General features: G+C 40.3%; 1 protein-coding gene across 1 annotated transcript in view; it reads right to left on the bottom strand.

The window, feature by feature from the left end:
- Positions 1-4,934: 4,934 nt before the first annotated feature.
- slc26a11 (solute carrier family 26 member 11) overlaps positions 4,935-16,697 on the bottom strand; it is a 39,320-nt gene continuing 27,557 nt past the window's right edge. The window contains exons 9-15 of the mRNA XM_061880598.1: positions 14,624-14,735; positions 14,500-14,555; positions 13,630-13,770; positions 13,428-13,555; positions 7,755-7,854; positions 7,551-7,684; positions 4,935-7,481 (exon numbers count right to left, since the gene is read on the bottom strand). Coding sequence (XP_061736582.1) covers positions 7,398-7,481; positions 7,551-7,684; positions 7,755-7,854; positions 13,428-13,555; positions 13,630-13,770; positions 14,500-14,555; positions 14,624-14,735 — 755 coding nt within the window. The 3' untranslated portion in view covers positions 4,935-7,397. The remainder of the gene's footprint in view (positions 7,482-7,550; positions 7,685-7,754; positions 7,855-13,427; positions 13,556-13,629; positions 13,771-14,499; positions 14,556-14,623; positions 14,736-16,697) is intronic.

The raw sequence follows: 16,697 nt of genomic DNA, 5'->3' as shown, positions 1-16,697 counted from the left end.
ATCACAGATGCTGGCTTTTGAACTATGCGTCGATAACAGTCTGGATGGTTCGCTTCCCATTTGGTCCGGATGACACAATGTCGAATATTTCCAAAAACAATTTGAAATGTGAACTCGTCAGACCACATAACACTTTTCCACTTTGCATCAGTCCACCTTAGATGATCTCGGGCCAAGAGAAAACGGCGGCGTTTCTGAATGTTGTTGATAAATGGCTTTCGCTTTGCATAGTAGAGCTTTAACTTGCATTTACAGATGTAGCGACAAACTGTATTTAGTGACAGTGGTTTTCTGAAGTGTTCCTGAGCCCAGGTTCGGTGGCCCTGGATGAAATGCTGGCTGTCCAGAGTCAGGACCTGGGGTGGACCGCACGCCTGTGAATCGGTTGAGGACATCTCTGTGCTGCTGACCTGTCTCTGCTCGGGATGGTCTCCTGCTGGCCCCACTATGGACTGGACTCTCACTATTATGTTAGATCCACTATGGACTGGACTTTCACAACATTATGCCAGACCCACTCGACGTTTATTGTATCCGGTCACCCACATCTGTGGTCCTCTCCAAGGTTTTTTATAGTCATTAATATTGACATCTCACTGGGTTGTGAGTTTTTCCTTGCCCTTATGTGGGCTCTTAACCGAGGATGTTGCTGTGGCTTGTGCAGCCCTTTGAGACACTTGTGATTTACTGCTATATAAGTAAACATTGATTGATGATTGATTGATGGATATGTTATACAGCAATAATTCATTCCCATCACAAAACCAACCTGAATAACAGCAGACTTTGCCACACTAACAAATAACATTTTCACCAATCAGCCGGGGATTCCAACAACAGCAGGCTTACTACTCAATGACATAAGTGATCATCTTCCTGTATTCAGCATTTACCACAACTTGTTTGATGAGAAAAATAAAACAAAAAAAGCAGTTCAATATAGATTTGTCAAACACCAAACACCAGGAACTATTGCGACATTCAAGTCTGAGTTACTTACTCAAGACTGGGGGGAGGTTTATACCTCCACAGACCAAGATGAGGTGTATGAAACTTTTCTTAACATTTTTTTAAAGGCGTATGACAAGCACTGTCCAATTCGAAAACTTTACAACATTGGTCAGGACAAACCGTGGATTACAAGGGGAATACTGCAGTCCTGCAGAAAGAAAAAATATCAGTACAGAAAATGTCAGAAAAATTTTGTGTAAATTATCAAATAAAACTTTGTATTACATTGTGTTCCTGACGAGAAGACAAAAGGCTGGAACTTTCCAAAAAGAATGCTGGACTTCCAAGCGGACAGATGGCAGATCTGCCCAACTTCCACAGGAACTCTTTTGAAGTATTTTTACGAACTCTCTCTTTGATCTATTTTATGGGACCCTCTTTGATCTATTTTATGGGATTTTCTTTGATCTGTTCGGGAACCGAAGGCAATGCTGGTCACGACCCACGTCCTTGAGGAAGCAGCTGTGGGAAGGAGGGGGGTGAAAATCAAATAAAGAAGCACGAAAACGATCTTGGGGCAGAGCATGGTGGAGGATTTGTACAGACAGTACACTGGCCATGCCTCTCCTCGGATCCGAGTCTATATTTAATTCTGTCTCTGTTTGATTCCTTGTCTTTTGTCTCGTTTAATAGATGTCATCAGTGTTTGAACCTGACAGAAAACATTAAAAGCACAGAACCAGTATAAAAACGTAAAAAAAGAAGTTAATAAAAATAATAAAGCACAGCAAAAGAACACATTTCTGCACCCTATTAGAAGAACATAACAATATCATCCAAGGAGGGTGCGAAGATTAAAATGGTATCATTTAAAAAAACATGACAAATAAGGAACATCCAAACAATTTTATTGAACATAATCAAACTATGAATAACCCTAAGGGAATAACGGATGCATTTAACAATGAGGTGACGACTTGTCCAAGGTGTACGCCGCCTTCCGCCCAAATTCAGCTGAGATAGGCTCCAGTACCCCCCGCGACCCCAAAAGGGATAATCAGTAGAAAATGGATGGATGGATGGACTCTCCAGCACCCCCCGCGTCCCCCAAAGGGATAGGTGGTAGAAAATGGATGGGATGGTTGGATATTTTAAAGATTGAAAGTTGCCATTAATATGTATGACAGCAGAGAGACAACAATAACGGATGACCAAGGCAGAACATAACCTGTTTCACTCAGCCTTGTTTTTGGGTAGCAAAAATTTATTATTGCTTAAACTTACCACTCAATGAAATCATTTATTACATGTTTAACATTTCTAATCTTTATGCAATTTTCATATATTTCAGGGCTTGATAAAATCTGTACACATAAAATGTTTGCCTAGAACTGTATTTTTCGGATTGTAAATCGCTCCGGAGTATACGTCCCACCGGCCGAAAAAACATAATAAAGAAGGAAAAAAACATATATAAGTCGCATTTTTGGGGGAAATTTATTTGATAAAATCCAACACCAAGAATAGACATTTGAAAGGCAATTTAAAATAAATAAAGCATAGTGAACTACAGGCTGAATAAGTGTATGGTATATGACGCATACATAACCAACTGAGAACGAGGCTGGTATGTTAACGTAACATATTATGGTAAGACCCATTCAAATAACTATAACATACAGAACATGCTATATGTTTACCAAACAATCTGTCACTCCTAATCGATAAATCCGATGAAATCTTCTTCCTCGATGTCGCTTCTAAACAACTCTGCCAACTCCAAAGGTATGCGCCGCTTCCTCTTGTAATTTTCTGCTGCATATTTCACTAAATCCAGTTTGTAATCTGCAGTACATGATTTCTTTTTCAGTCCAAATTTGGTTTAGCCCTTCTCAGTTTTTATAAGTTACCGCCAACGATGAAATGTTCCATTTTATTAGCTACGGAAGTAGCATATTCCATGACCCACAATGCACTTCTGCCATGACCCTACCCCGCCGAATTCTTATTGGTTGACGTGTATGTGACGATTGCTGAGGTGTGTGTGACCATTGCTGACATTTTCTTCGTCTCTTCCGCGAAAGAGATGAATAATAATAACGAATATTTTACGGTAATGTGTTAATAATTTCACACATAAGTCGCTCTGGAGTATATGAAAAAAACTGCGACTTATAGTCCGAAAAATACGGTACTCACAACCTCTATGTGACGTCTTTCTCTTAGTTATGTATTAGAAATTATAAAATACGACTCATAGAGCCCTCTGAAAACCTTCCACGAACCGTCAACGATCTACTAGCCGTGACCTGCATAATAACTATTAGTGTTATTGTTATTATAAGCGCTAACGCAGAGGGACTACTTTTAGTAACACGGCGCATTGATCACCGAGCGCTGACTAGCTTATGAAGCTATTGACATACTGAGCATCTGCTGTTGCATCGTCCCTGAGTTAGTAGGAGTTAATTGTAGATTATAAAACATAGCTTCACATATATAGGAGCAGGTTTTTGTCAGAAAATGCAAAACTTGTCAACTTTGACATTCAATTTAGACCTTAAAGGCCTACTGAAACCCACTTCTACCGACCACGCAGTCTGATAGTTTATACATCAATTATCAAATCTTAACATTGCAACACATGCCAATACGGCCGGTTTAGTTTACTAAATTGCAATTTTAAATTTCCCGGGAAGTGTCCTGTTGAAAACGTCCCGGAAAGATGACGCTCATGTTGACGCGTGCTTGTGACGTTATTGGTTGGAGCGGACATTTTATCCCAGCACCACTCACGGCTAAAAGTCGTCTGCTTTTATGGCATAATTACAATGTATTTTGGACATCTGTGTTGCTGAATCTTTTGCAATTTGTTCAATTAATAATGGAGACTATAAAGAAGAATGCTGTTGGTGGAAAGTGGTGGATTGCAGCTGCCTTTAGCAAGCAAAACACAGCTGGTGTTTCTTTGTTTGTTGTGAAGCTTTAATATGGAACAGAGCGGTCAAGCGAACATGTTTCCCGACCACATGTCAACCGGCAGGTTTCGGTGAGAAAATTGTGGTAATAAGTCGACTCTTATCTCTTGCATCCTCCTGCGGCTGTGAAAAAGGCACCTGCGACTTTCTTGACTCCTCCATGGCTTCCATCAGAGACACTGGCGGTCACCGCACCCATCCGACTTTCAGGTATGACTTTATAATCTCACTAAAACATTAGTAACACAATAATCAGATAAGGGATTTTCCAGAATTATCCTAGTAAATGTGTCTAATAACATCTGAATCGCTCCCACTGCTGGCACCTTTTTTAATTAATTAATTTATTTATTCTTATTTATTTCTAGTGCTTCACTCTAACTTTCCTCATCCACAAATCTTTCATTCTCACTCAAATTAATGAGAGAATTGTCCCTTTCTCGGTCCAAATCGCTCTTGCTGCTTATTAACAATGTGAGGATGTGAGGAGCCCTACAACCTGTGACGTCACGCGCACATCGTCTGCTACTTCCGGTACAGGCAAGGCTTTTTTATTAGCGACCAAAAGTTGCAAACTTTATCGTCGATATTCTCTACTAAATCCTTTCAGCAAAAATATGGCAATATCGCGAAATGATCAAGTATGACACATAGAATGCACCTGCTATCCCCGTTTAAATAAGAAAATCTAATTTCAGTAGGCTTTTAGACAGTGCTAGAAAGACTTGACAATATGCTTGTTTGCTCAACTTTTTTTAACCTGAGGATTATGATGAATTCACTGTATAAACAAGGATCTTAAGTCATGTGCTGAAAGATATGAAAATCCCATCTGTCAGCATTCCAGTGAGAACAGACGTTGTACAGTAAGATATTGTTTTTTGTGTTTGTTTAAAACAGTAGTGTTTCACTAAAGCTGGATCACACAGCTTCTAAAACTTGTAGCTCACCCTCCTCATGATTGGGCTAAAAATATAAGGTTCTGGATCATCATCAGAATCAGAATCAGAATCAAGACATACTTTATTAATCCCAGAGGGGAAACTAAAATTTTCAGCACAATCCCATTCAAGGTCAGACAAACATTACAGGGAGACGGAACAGGATTAAAATTAAAAAAGAAAATATTAAAATAAAATAAAATACAATAAAAAAATCGGTCTAAGCCTGGGCCCCTGGAGAGGGGGTCCAGACTGAGGCCAAGGGAAAAAACAAAACTCATAGCCATAGGACACATCCCTCTTACATGTGTGTAAGAGGAAAACATCAAACATCAAAGAACACGAAGGACATTAAAGACATTAAAGTAGCGGAGCTGATGCAACCAGACACTTGTACATACAGTTATGAATAAAAAGTCAAAGAAACATATACACTGTGGTGGCCTCTGCGGTGTTCCATGCCATCGTCTGCTGGGGCGGAAAGAGCATGGCAAGAGACAGGAGCAGACCCAACAAAGCAACAAAGAGAGCCGATTCCACTCTCGGTTGCCAACCAACTCTCGGCCAGTGTCCAGTCTCCCAAAGTAGTCGCAGGCTCTCATGAAGTCAGCATGATTAGTCATGTTGTTGTTGAAGGAACTATTGAAAGTTGTAATGTGCTTTATAAAACAAATGCGCTACCGTACGATTTAAAACGTAAATATTACGTGTTATGGATGTGCCTGTTACAACAACGTATGCTAAATGAACTCAAAACAGTAATGAGTGTTGATAAATCATGTAGTGTGCTGAATAATTATATTTGCATTTTCTCCTCTTAGTATTGTAGGTGTATTGATGATCAGCATATTTTGCATATTAATGAAGAATAGTGCACGCCTTATTTTGCTGACTTAACAGACCCAATCGACTTTGCACATGTTAAACAGTACGCTTTGCCTGTGCTGTCAAGTTTGCATATGTTTTAGTACACGCAAACCTTTAGTAAATCAGGGCCTATGTGTTTTTAACATGATATTTTCATATTGTCCTGCAATATACCGTATTTTCCAGACCATAGAGCGTACCGGATTATAAGGCGCATTGCCGATGAACGGGTCTATCCAGGTCTATTTTCATGCAAAAGGCGCACCAAATTATAGGGCACATTAAAGGGGTCCTATTATTATCATTTTTTTCTGAATTAATAACACTTCCTTGTGGTCTACATAAGATGTGGTTCTTTGGTCAAAATGTTGCATAGATTATGTTTTACAGATCATCGCCAAGCCGCTTTCTGAAAGTCGTTTCAGGATGCGTGTTTTGTGGGCAGTCTTATTTATGTGGCTCACTTTCGGCAGCGTCTTTTCTACGTCATCTTTGTTGTAGCGGTGTAGCGTGCAAGGACGGGAGTGGAAGAAGTGTAAAAAGATGGAGCTAACTGTTTAAATGACATTCAGACTTGACTTGAATCAAAAACAGAGCAGCATCTCCTCATCCGTGGCTCATTAATGCAACAACAACGCCGGAAATGTGTCCCGTGAAAAAATGTCCGACCGGAACTCTCTAGTAACTAAAGTTCCTTGGTTGAATAATGTAAACTCACTACACCGGTATGTTTTAGTGCTTTCATGGCGAGTTTACTGACAGATATAAATAAGAACTTTACACTACTTTATATTACAAATGTCAACAGCAGAGAATAAATGTCCCATAACAAGAAAATAGACCAAAAGAAGGAGCTTATCGACTACGGTTTCAGCAAGGACTACAAAGGCGGATGCGCGCAAATTTTCACAACTTATGCAGATCCCAAATACAGATCAGCAGGTACCAAAAGGTAAAAAAAAAGTATATTTTGCATAATATTGTGAAACACAACGCCAGATAATATGTCTTAACTTATATACACACCATAATAATACCCCTATGTTGAAACACAGTACAATCCATCAAGCGGTGCGGCTTCATAGCTTACCAAAGTCGTACTAAGCCATTTTGATAGATTTTTGTGTAATGTTCTATACTTTCAATGGAACACATACAATTTTGGTGGTGTTTACTTGAGTCATATTGCGGCCTACACGTATCTCTTATGTGTGACTGCCATCTACTGGTCACACTTATCATTTCAACATGTACCAAATAAAATAGCTTTGAGGTCAGTAAGCACAACCAAAATTATTCTGTACATTAGGCGCACTGTCGAGTTTTGTGGAAATGAGAGGATCTTAAGTGCGCCTCATAGTCCGGAAAATACGGTTTGTCTACAAATGTAAATTAGCAACATGCTATAATCAGATTGTTCATTAATGTACATTGTCCAGAATAAAAAAAATATATATATTATGATACATATATAACATAGTATAATTATGTTATATATATATAAATCATGATTAGTTTTAGTATGTCTTTGTGTCACCTGGTTTCACAAATACCAATACCAGCATGGACATTAGGTGAAGCCAATGTAGTACCAAAAAGTCTTCACTTGGGTTCCGTGTGTATCAGCAGTATCTTGTTGACTATTCATTAATGTATCATCTCACATCTGCAGTGCAGCTTCCACGCTGTCTTTAACCATGAAGCCCTCCAAGTTTGCAGCCAGAAGAACCTCCAATATGTGTGGCTATTAGGGCAACAGAATGATCAAATACAACAAATACAAGGTGCTTATTGTATGATTATGATCACATACCTGCAAGCCAGAAAAGATCAGATGCAAATTTTGGACTTTGAAGTGCCTCAACAGGTCGCTGAGCTCATGGATGACGGAGTAATCGATCATACTGACATGATGACAGTCCAGTACTACTGACCGAGCAGGTGACACTGGTGCACAGGACATCATCACTCGCTAGCATTGCTTATATCATAAATGTATGTGCAGTAATAAACTTACCCTGCAAAGCTTTAGTATGGATGATGTAGTTCAGGTATTCCGCAGCAGGAAAGCTTAGCCCATTGGACAATTGGATGAGCAGCACACCTTCACCGGACATCTGCAAACAACATTGCAACAATAACAGTACATAATCCTTTACATCTGTATCTTACTGATTAGAATATTTGTCTTTGGTGAGCTATGCTAGGTTAGACTTGGGCACAATACAGCCCGTTAAGATTTTCAATCCCGCCCGCCAGACGTTCTACATAATCTTTTTAGACCACTAACATCAAAACTGTTGCCACCATTATCATCTGCAGTGCTGTCTTGAACTATAGAAAGTAAATCAATGGTCAAAATCTGTGTTTTTGAGTGATTCGAGTTATTACGGTAATCTAGTCACAGCAGCTCAGACGTGCAACAAACCAGAGGGGGGAGGTGTTTTCAGAGCAGCCAGCCTGAAACGTGTGTCAGAAACAGATGCAGAAGCAGATTTTTACATGATAATATATCATATTGTAGGTGTTTATTTTACTTTGCATTTATATGTTGCTGTTTTTTACATATTTGTTGTGTTTTGCTTGATTGTAAAAGATACACAACTATCGAGGAACTGGTCTGAGAAGTAAGAGGAGCGACGTTCATATGTCGTTCATATTCAGTGTTTTATTGATTATAGTTAATATTGTAAATCCCACTGTCTTTTATTTTATTGTACATTTTGGGTGTCCCATTCAGTAAAAAGAACTGTAAAATTCCATTCGGTTTTATTGAGGTGGTCTGTCATAACTTTTTAGAACTTTATCGGACATTGTGATTTTTGTTTTCCCTGAAAAAAAAGGGACCCCAACACACATTCTGTAGAGCAAATTTTTACTGCTAAACATGTATATACAATTTATATACACATACACATTAGCCCCCACCACACATTTTTTTCTCTCAATGTGACCCCCGAGTCAAAATATTTGCCCAGCTCTTTGATGGGTAAAATGCCAAGAGAGACACTGTCAGAGAAGGGTGGAAACAAGTGTGACAGAAGTGTAGAGGCAAGAGTGAGGTTGAGTTCATTTATTGTATTCATTAAAAGTCAAATGAATAAAAGTAAAAAATAAAACATTCAAATATAACATTAAAGTAAATGATGAATGAAAAGGAGCAGAAAAAAGGCCCCTATTTTCACAACAATTTCAAAGCCATATTTCATTCTATGACAAATAAACCAATAATGAGGAAATAATTTTATTCAGTCATATATTTTCATCATTAGGATTTGTAATTGTTTTTGTGAATACAGAAAGAGATTCACATTGTTTTACTCCACTATCAAGTTTGTTACACAAACTAACACCTCTGATTGAAATATTTATTTCCATTGTGACTGTTCTAAATCTAGATTTATCAAAGGTCTTAGTTCCTTTTATATTATAATTACTTTTTCTTTTTACAAACGTGTTTTGAATCTTGTCTGGTAGAATCGTTGCATGTGCGTTGTACATGATTTTTAGCATAATATACTCTACCTGTTATGCCCCACAATGTTATTTTCCAAGACACCTAGTGGTGGAAATCAGTTTTGCAGTTTTTGTTCTATTTTGACCCTCCTGTCTTGCCGTAGCCAGCTTAGTGTGGGTGTGTTTCAGAGAGCAGTTGAGAGCAGATGTCAAACAAACAGCACTCGCTGCAGGCTTTAAGCCTTGTTTTCGACTTTGAAGACTTCGAAGGTCTAAAAATGTTAGTTTATGTGAATGCGATATTGTGACACATTATTTGTGCATTTTCAGTTTAAGACTGCTTTAGTAAGATATTTGTGCTCATTGTTGAAAGCTATTTACTGGCAGCATTTGTTGGTTTGGATGTTAAATAGGCTACATACAGTAGGAGACTTCTATATTGGTTTATATGGCTATATACACATGTATGTTGTATACAGACATATGATAAATGTAAAATGTTTGTTTATGTGTGTGACTGTCTCATGTCGTCGTGCTGGTTCCGAGGACCACCAAGGAAGGACATTCGCTCGAGCAGGTGTAGACTTCTCTATTTTTCAATAAAGAAAATCTTTTTCTGGTTACTTTTCAGTCGCCCGCGTCGTATGCCTCTCGCTCTCCCTCTCTTCTTTGCATGTGTTGCTTGTTCTGGCTCTCAGGTCTCTCGCTCCTCTCGTTCCTTCTCTCCCTCTCGTGCTGCCGATGCCCTTTTATACAGCGAGAGGAAATTCATTAATAGTGTACAGGTGCGCGACCCCCGCACCTGATCTCGATTGCGGTGCCGCTCCCTGCACGCCCCGCCACACACCTCCATCACCAGACGCAAGCCGGAACTCCGACCGGCTAAGCCAACTCCCCGCTCCCCTTTTTGAGGGGGCGGGAAATGAAGACTGCCACATGTGCCCCCGGTCTTCTCTTAATTTTTCCCTTCTTCTTCTCTGTCTTTCTCCTTGTCTTCATCTTCCACCACCACTTCTTCTACCACCACCACTTCTTCATGTTCTTCTTCTTCATCATTATTTTCTTCTTCTTCATCATCATTTTCTTCAACATCTTCCACATCTTCTTTGGGGGGGCACTCGCCGCCACCCACCTGGTTCCGCCAGTACCTGCAGGAGCCGCAACTGTTGGCGGAACTCCTTGTGCCGCTGTCGGCTGCCTGCCCGACGCCAGCTCCGTGAACGCGCCCATGAGAGCCCACAGGAAATCGTCCTCCCTCGCCTCTAATGGTCCTTCCGGGTTGGGCGCCAAATGCGACGGCCTCATGCCGTCGTGCGGGTTCCGAGGACCACCAAGGAAGGATATTCGCTCGAACAGGTGTAGACGTCTTTATTTTTCAATAAAGAAAATCTTTTTTTGGTTACTTTTCAGTCGCCCGTGTCGTCTGCCTCTCCCTCACCCTCTCGCTCTCTTCCGCGTTGCATGTGTTGATTGTTCTGGCTCTCGTGTCTCTCGCTCTTCTCGTTCCTCCTCTCCCTCTCGTGCTGCCGATGCCCTTTTATATAGCGAGAGGAGATTCATTAATAGTGCACCTGATATCGATTGCGGCGTTGGACCGCCAGCCACGCCTCTCCACAATGTGTTTGTGTTTATGTTTTTGTTCACAGTTTTACAAAATATATGATTGATCCTTCACTAAAAAGGCATAAACTACACTACAAACGCTTGGGACTCTTTTTTTCATCAAGGATTATATCATGTTTGCTATCTGCTAAGCTAACCAGCAAAAAGCAAGAGCAGAATACTACCATTCATGAAATGTTAATAAATGTAATATTAAATATTGGGTTTGTGGGTTCCCTGTATGCATTTCCAGTAATGATTCTTACGGCTCTCTTCTGCAGAAGGAAGATTGGGTTCAAATATGTTTTACAGGCACTACCCCCCATTTCAATACAGTATGTTGTAGCTGATATAGGCGCCAGCGCCCCCGTGACCCCAAAAGGGAATAAGCGGTAGAAAATGGATGGATGGATGGATGTTGGATAGGGAACAACACAATGGTTTCTGATTTAGGAATTCCTTCACTTTGTGTAAAATAGCAATAGCAATAGTTTGATACTTCAGCCTTCGTATCATTTGTATGTGATTTCTAAGACATCCATCCATCCATTTTCTACAGCTTATTCCCTTTGGGGTCACAGGGGGCGCTGATACCTATCTCAGCTACAATCGTGCGGAAGGCGGCGTACACCCTGGACAAGTTGCCACCTCATCGCAGGGCCAACACAGATAGACAGACAACATTCACACTCACATTCACACACTAGGGCCAATTTTTGTTAGTGTTGCCAATCAACCTATCCCCAGGTGCATGTCTTTGGAGGTGGGAGGAAGCCTGAGTACCCGGAGGGAACACACGCAGTCACGGGGAGGACATGCAAACTCCACAAAGAAAGATCCCAACCCCAGGATTGAACCCAGGACTACTCAGGACTTTCGTATTGTGAGGCAGACACACTAACCCCTCCTCCACCGTGCTGGCCGATTATCAAGACGCATTTTCATTAATCACAACACAACAAAAACTTGATCTCTTGTGTTCTTTGAGTCTCAACTCCTTTGAAATATAATGAGCCATTCACACTTTTCCTACTATTGCAAACAAATCACAAACCTTTTACTAGTATTCAAAGATAATCTATTTACATCAAACCATTAAATAAAATAAATATATAAATTCATTTTCAACCGCCTCTATGACATCTGTAATATTTAGTCCTGAATAAAATAAGGTTGTGTCATCCGCAAATAGATTACACTTTAACTGTTTGAAAACCATGGTAATATCATTGACATACAATATTGAGAAGAGATAATGTGAATTCAAATTTTTTGCACACATAGTGTGATTTATCAAAACTAAAATTGTTCTGTAGGAGCTATTTTGCCTCTTCACTCCTTCCCTGACCTCCCAGGGGTTGCTCAACGGTGATGGGTTAAATGCAGAGAATAATTTCGCCACACCTAGTGTGTGAGTGACAATGTTTGGTACTTTAACTTTTTTATTTAGTACATGCAGGAAGGACCTGCAAACCGGCAGTTGAGCAGAAATGGATGTGAGAAAGGAGGCGATCGCGCTGCAGGTCCGTCCTAAGTATCTTTTTCAACATAAATGGATTGTCTAAAAACATAAGACACATTGTCTGCTAAGCAATATCATTTTATAACTTTATAGCTGCTGGGTGACTTAAGTGACTGATGAAAACAAACTAAATGGATGTATTTTGATGTTTGCTCTTTTTTTTTTTATTTACACAAAAAAACACATCATGCAATATGCATTTACTTGCATCCAGAACATTCCAGCGCACGCTCGCAGTTAGTGCCAGCGTCTTTCAAAGAGCACACCTTTAGCACACAAAAACAAAGGGTTCCATTGTAGCTGCACTTCCTGACTGCTTTAAAACGTCCAGAAAAAGTGGTTCATTATGGTCTGCGGCATGTTTCAAAACGTAAAACGCCACAGGCATAATATGAGCAGTAGTGAAGTGAAGTGAATTATATTTATATAGCGCTTTTTCTCTAGTGACTCAAAGCGCTTTACATAGTGAAACCCAATATCTAAGTTACATTCAAACCAGTGTGGGTGGCACTGGAAGCAGGTGGGTAAACTGTCTTGCCCAAGGACACAACGGCAGTGACTAGGTTGGCAGAAGCGGGAATTGAACCTGCAACCCTCAAGTTGCTGGCACGGCCACTCTACCAACCGAGCTAAACCGAGTTTAGTAGAGTTTAATGAGTTTCTCCAAAGAGAAAGCCACATAGCAATCACAAACCTCCTTTAAATAGGACAGTCTGCACCAGTTATCAGCCCCTTTGTTTTTCGACTGATTGTTTTTAAAGGGCTTTAAAAATAAAGTTGGTGCGATGCACGCAGTCTTAGTAGATCACACGCAACAAATGGCTTTTCTGCATTCAAGGTACTCAAAGTGCTTTGAGACTATTTCCACATTCACCCATTCATACACACATCCACATTCTGATGGCATGGCAGGGGTTTCCATGCAAGACCCTAACCACGACCCATCAGGAGCAAGGGTGAAGTGTCTTGCCCCAGGACACAACGGACGTGACTCGAATGGCGGAAGCTCGGATCGAACCACCGAGCCATGCCGATCACTAATAGCAATTATATAGTTATATAGCATGTGGTATTTGGATCTTCGTGGAGCAGGCCTACAGAATACAGTACCTGTATGCGTGGTCTAGCCATGCTGTACATAAGCAGTGCTGCAGATACAGCAACACCTCCCATGATTCCATACTGCACGTGCCACAAACTCATCAGGAAGGTAACAATGAAAGGAAGGAGATCGAGTTCTGCAGACAACATACATACAACTACATGAAGGGAGAATGTAAAGAAGTACATAGTGGTAGTACAACACACATACTGTGTATATGCCATATGTCAGCCACAACATGATAATCCAGCATTGGAGCCACAGCACAGATGATGATAGCAGCCAGACAAGCTTTAGGGATGTAGTAGAAGGCTGGCATGAGGAAGGCCAAGGACAGCAACACTATCACACCTGCAAACACACACACAAGGTTGGACACAGCTTGTGAATTCAAATGCAAAAATAAACACAAACTAAAGTTTTGCATTTCAACAATCAAGTTTACTATGTCAGACAATGTTCGTTATTTACTAACCTGAAAAATCCAAGGGTCTTATCTAAGAAGATCACAAATAAGTTATAAATACTGTAATGTGTTAAAACTTAAAGGTTGCCCAATAAAAAAACACCATAATTAAATGAATTAGCCCTTAACACATCTAGCAACTATAAAATTATAAAATGATATGGCTGAATAGACGATTTGTCTAATATTTTTTATTTCTGATAGTCCAAATATATTTACATATGCACATGGATGGAGGATTCCCTCTCATCATCTTTTACTGCAAGCGCGATCACAGTTTCCATCCATCCATCCATTTTCTACATTGTGTCCCTTTTGGGGTCGCGGGGAGTGTTGGAGCCTATCTCAGCTGCATTCGGGCGGACGGCGGTGTACACCCTGGACAAGTCGCCAGTTTCATGTTTGATTAATCACATTACGAGTGCTAAACGGTTATACTGTGCGTTCATTAATCAGAATTTATTCTGCATACACATGAAGACAAATTGCTATTTGGATCATTTAACAGATGTAAACTTTGGTGCAAGTGTTTAGTAGATCAGCTTTGTGTGCTATTAGGTTTGCACATGTTTTAATACACGCAGAATGTGAAAGTGAGGAGAATGTGGACTTACTGGTGACAATGCCTCCAGCTGGACTACAAACACCAGTCTGAGAATTCACTGCAGTCCTAAGCATGACCACAAAACATAAATATGAAATACACACGCACACACACATGCACATCCACACACACACCTGCCAAAGCTGCCAGTGACAGGGTAGGCGGACACAAAGGAGCCCATGATGTTAGTCACACCGATGGCCATCAGTTCCTGGTTGGCATCAATCCTGTAATTGTTCTTCCTGGCTGAGAGTCAGAACCGTTTTATTCCATCTTTTTATGATTTATGAATAAGATGTTTTCATGATACATTAATGAAATATCAAATAGAACATGTATAAAAAAAGATATATTTTGATGATACATTTATGAAATTTTAAACGCTATATTTACAAAATAAGATGTTTTCATAATACATGTGTGGCGGGGGGTGTGGCCTGCGGGCCTGCAGCGAAGCAGGGTTTGCCAGGACCGGCCTCGAAGTCAGTGACAGGTGATTAGACAACAAGGCACAGGTGGGCCATCTACGCACATGTCGCTGACTTTGAGGCCGGTTCTGGCACATCCCACTTCACTGCAGGCCCGCAGGCCATGACCCCCTCCACAAGATGTATTTATTTTTTTATGTCCTGTCCAGCCACTTAGGCTAATCATATTGATGATGTAGTGCTGTACAGATTTACTTTACAAGAGAGAAGTGTGGGATACTTCTCTTGTTGCCTTATTGGTATTTGACTTTATCAAGTGGATTTATTTAATGTTTGGCCCAGCCGGACCGGAGCAGAAGGGGAAAGAAAGGAGAAATTAAAAAAAGACACAGTGGGTAATTGCAGGGACAAGAGGGGGATAAGACAGGAAGACAACAACAACAACAACAGAACAACATCAGCAAATACATTATGTGCAAAAATGATACAAAAAATTATACAGAGACACAGTTAGTGAGTGTTATTAATAACACAGAAATGACAATGAACATTATTGCACTACAGTTGGAGAAATAAAAATACCAATCGAAATAGCATTATTGATAATGAATAATAACAATAATGACCACTATTATTAACAATACATTTGTTTTAAATGCAACAATACATATATGTAATGGAAACTTGAATTACAAAAGAAAGCAAATAAATGGATGGGAAAAAAGAGAAGCAAACTATATTAACCTTGTACGTTATTATAGTAAAAATAGGTTACCCAGTTTCCCTGAAGAAGAATTGTTAATATTGGTTTTATGAAACAGGATTATATACATAACTGTATGTATGCATATATGCTCATATATTTACAGTATGTGTATATGCATGTTCGAACAGTGAATGTGCGTGCGGATGTATATGTATGAATAATTGTGTGCAAGTGTGTTTGTATGTACAATATATTTGTCTCCCAGTATATGCGGGAGCCAAAGTACGGCCCCAACCACCCAGAGAATCCATTCCAAAATCGCAGGTGCGGTGCCCAGGGAACAAGGGACCACCGGCCCCACGTAGTCAGGCCCGCCAGCGACAGGACCCCTAGAAGTGGGCCCACCATGCTGCCCGGCAGAGCCAGCAGCAGGCCATAAACAGACGCGCCCAGCAGAAGACAAAGCACAGGAGATAACGGGAACAGCCCGTGAGAGACCACATCCCACACGGGCAGAAAGACGGGGTGCCCCGAGGGGCCCAGGGACTCCCTGCAGCCGTACGGAAGACCGCCCCGCCCCACAAGCCACAAGTCTACATAGCTACATGTGCTCAACAGGGGAGCTGGTTAACTCATGAGAGTAGCGTGCGTGTGTGTTTAAGAGAATGGCAACGTGTTGTCTGAGTGACGTCACTGAGTGAGTGGGCGAGTAAAGAGAGAGAGAGGTAGCGCATGCACTGCGCAGTAGAAGGATCAACGGGTCTGCTTGTGTCCTTTAAAACTAATAAAGCAACTAGATTGTCACAAATCGGCGGCTTCGCCCTCAGCTGTGATCTCAACCAGGCGCAAGACTCATAATAAATTTATGAAAGTATGTAGAAAATAAGATGTCATAATACATTTATGAAAGTATACAAAAAAATATAATTATTTGAATGATACATTTATAAAATGAAATAAGATGTTTTAATAAAATATTTATGAAATGTCAAAGTGATATGTATAGTATGTTTTAATGATACATAAATAAAATGTCAAATTTGACATGTATAAAATAAACTTAATAATACTATC

Source organism: Nerophis ophidion, linkage group LG20 (genome assembly GCF_033978795.1).
Source record: "Nerophis ophidion isolate RoL-2023_Sa linkage group LG20, RoL_Noph_v1.0, whole genome shotgun sequence".
NCBI classification, from domain to species: Eukaryota; Metazoa; Chordata; class Actinopteri; order Syngnathiformes; family Syngnathidae; genus Nerophis; species Nerophis ophidion.
The sequence above is the reverse complement of the archived record's forward strand: the minus strand, read 5'-3'. Positions and strand labels throughout refer to the sequence as shown.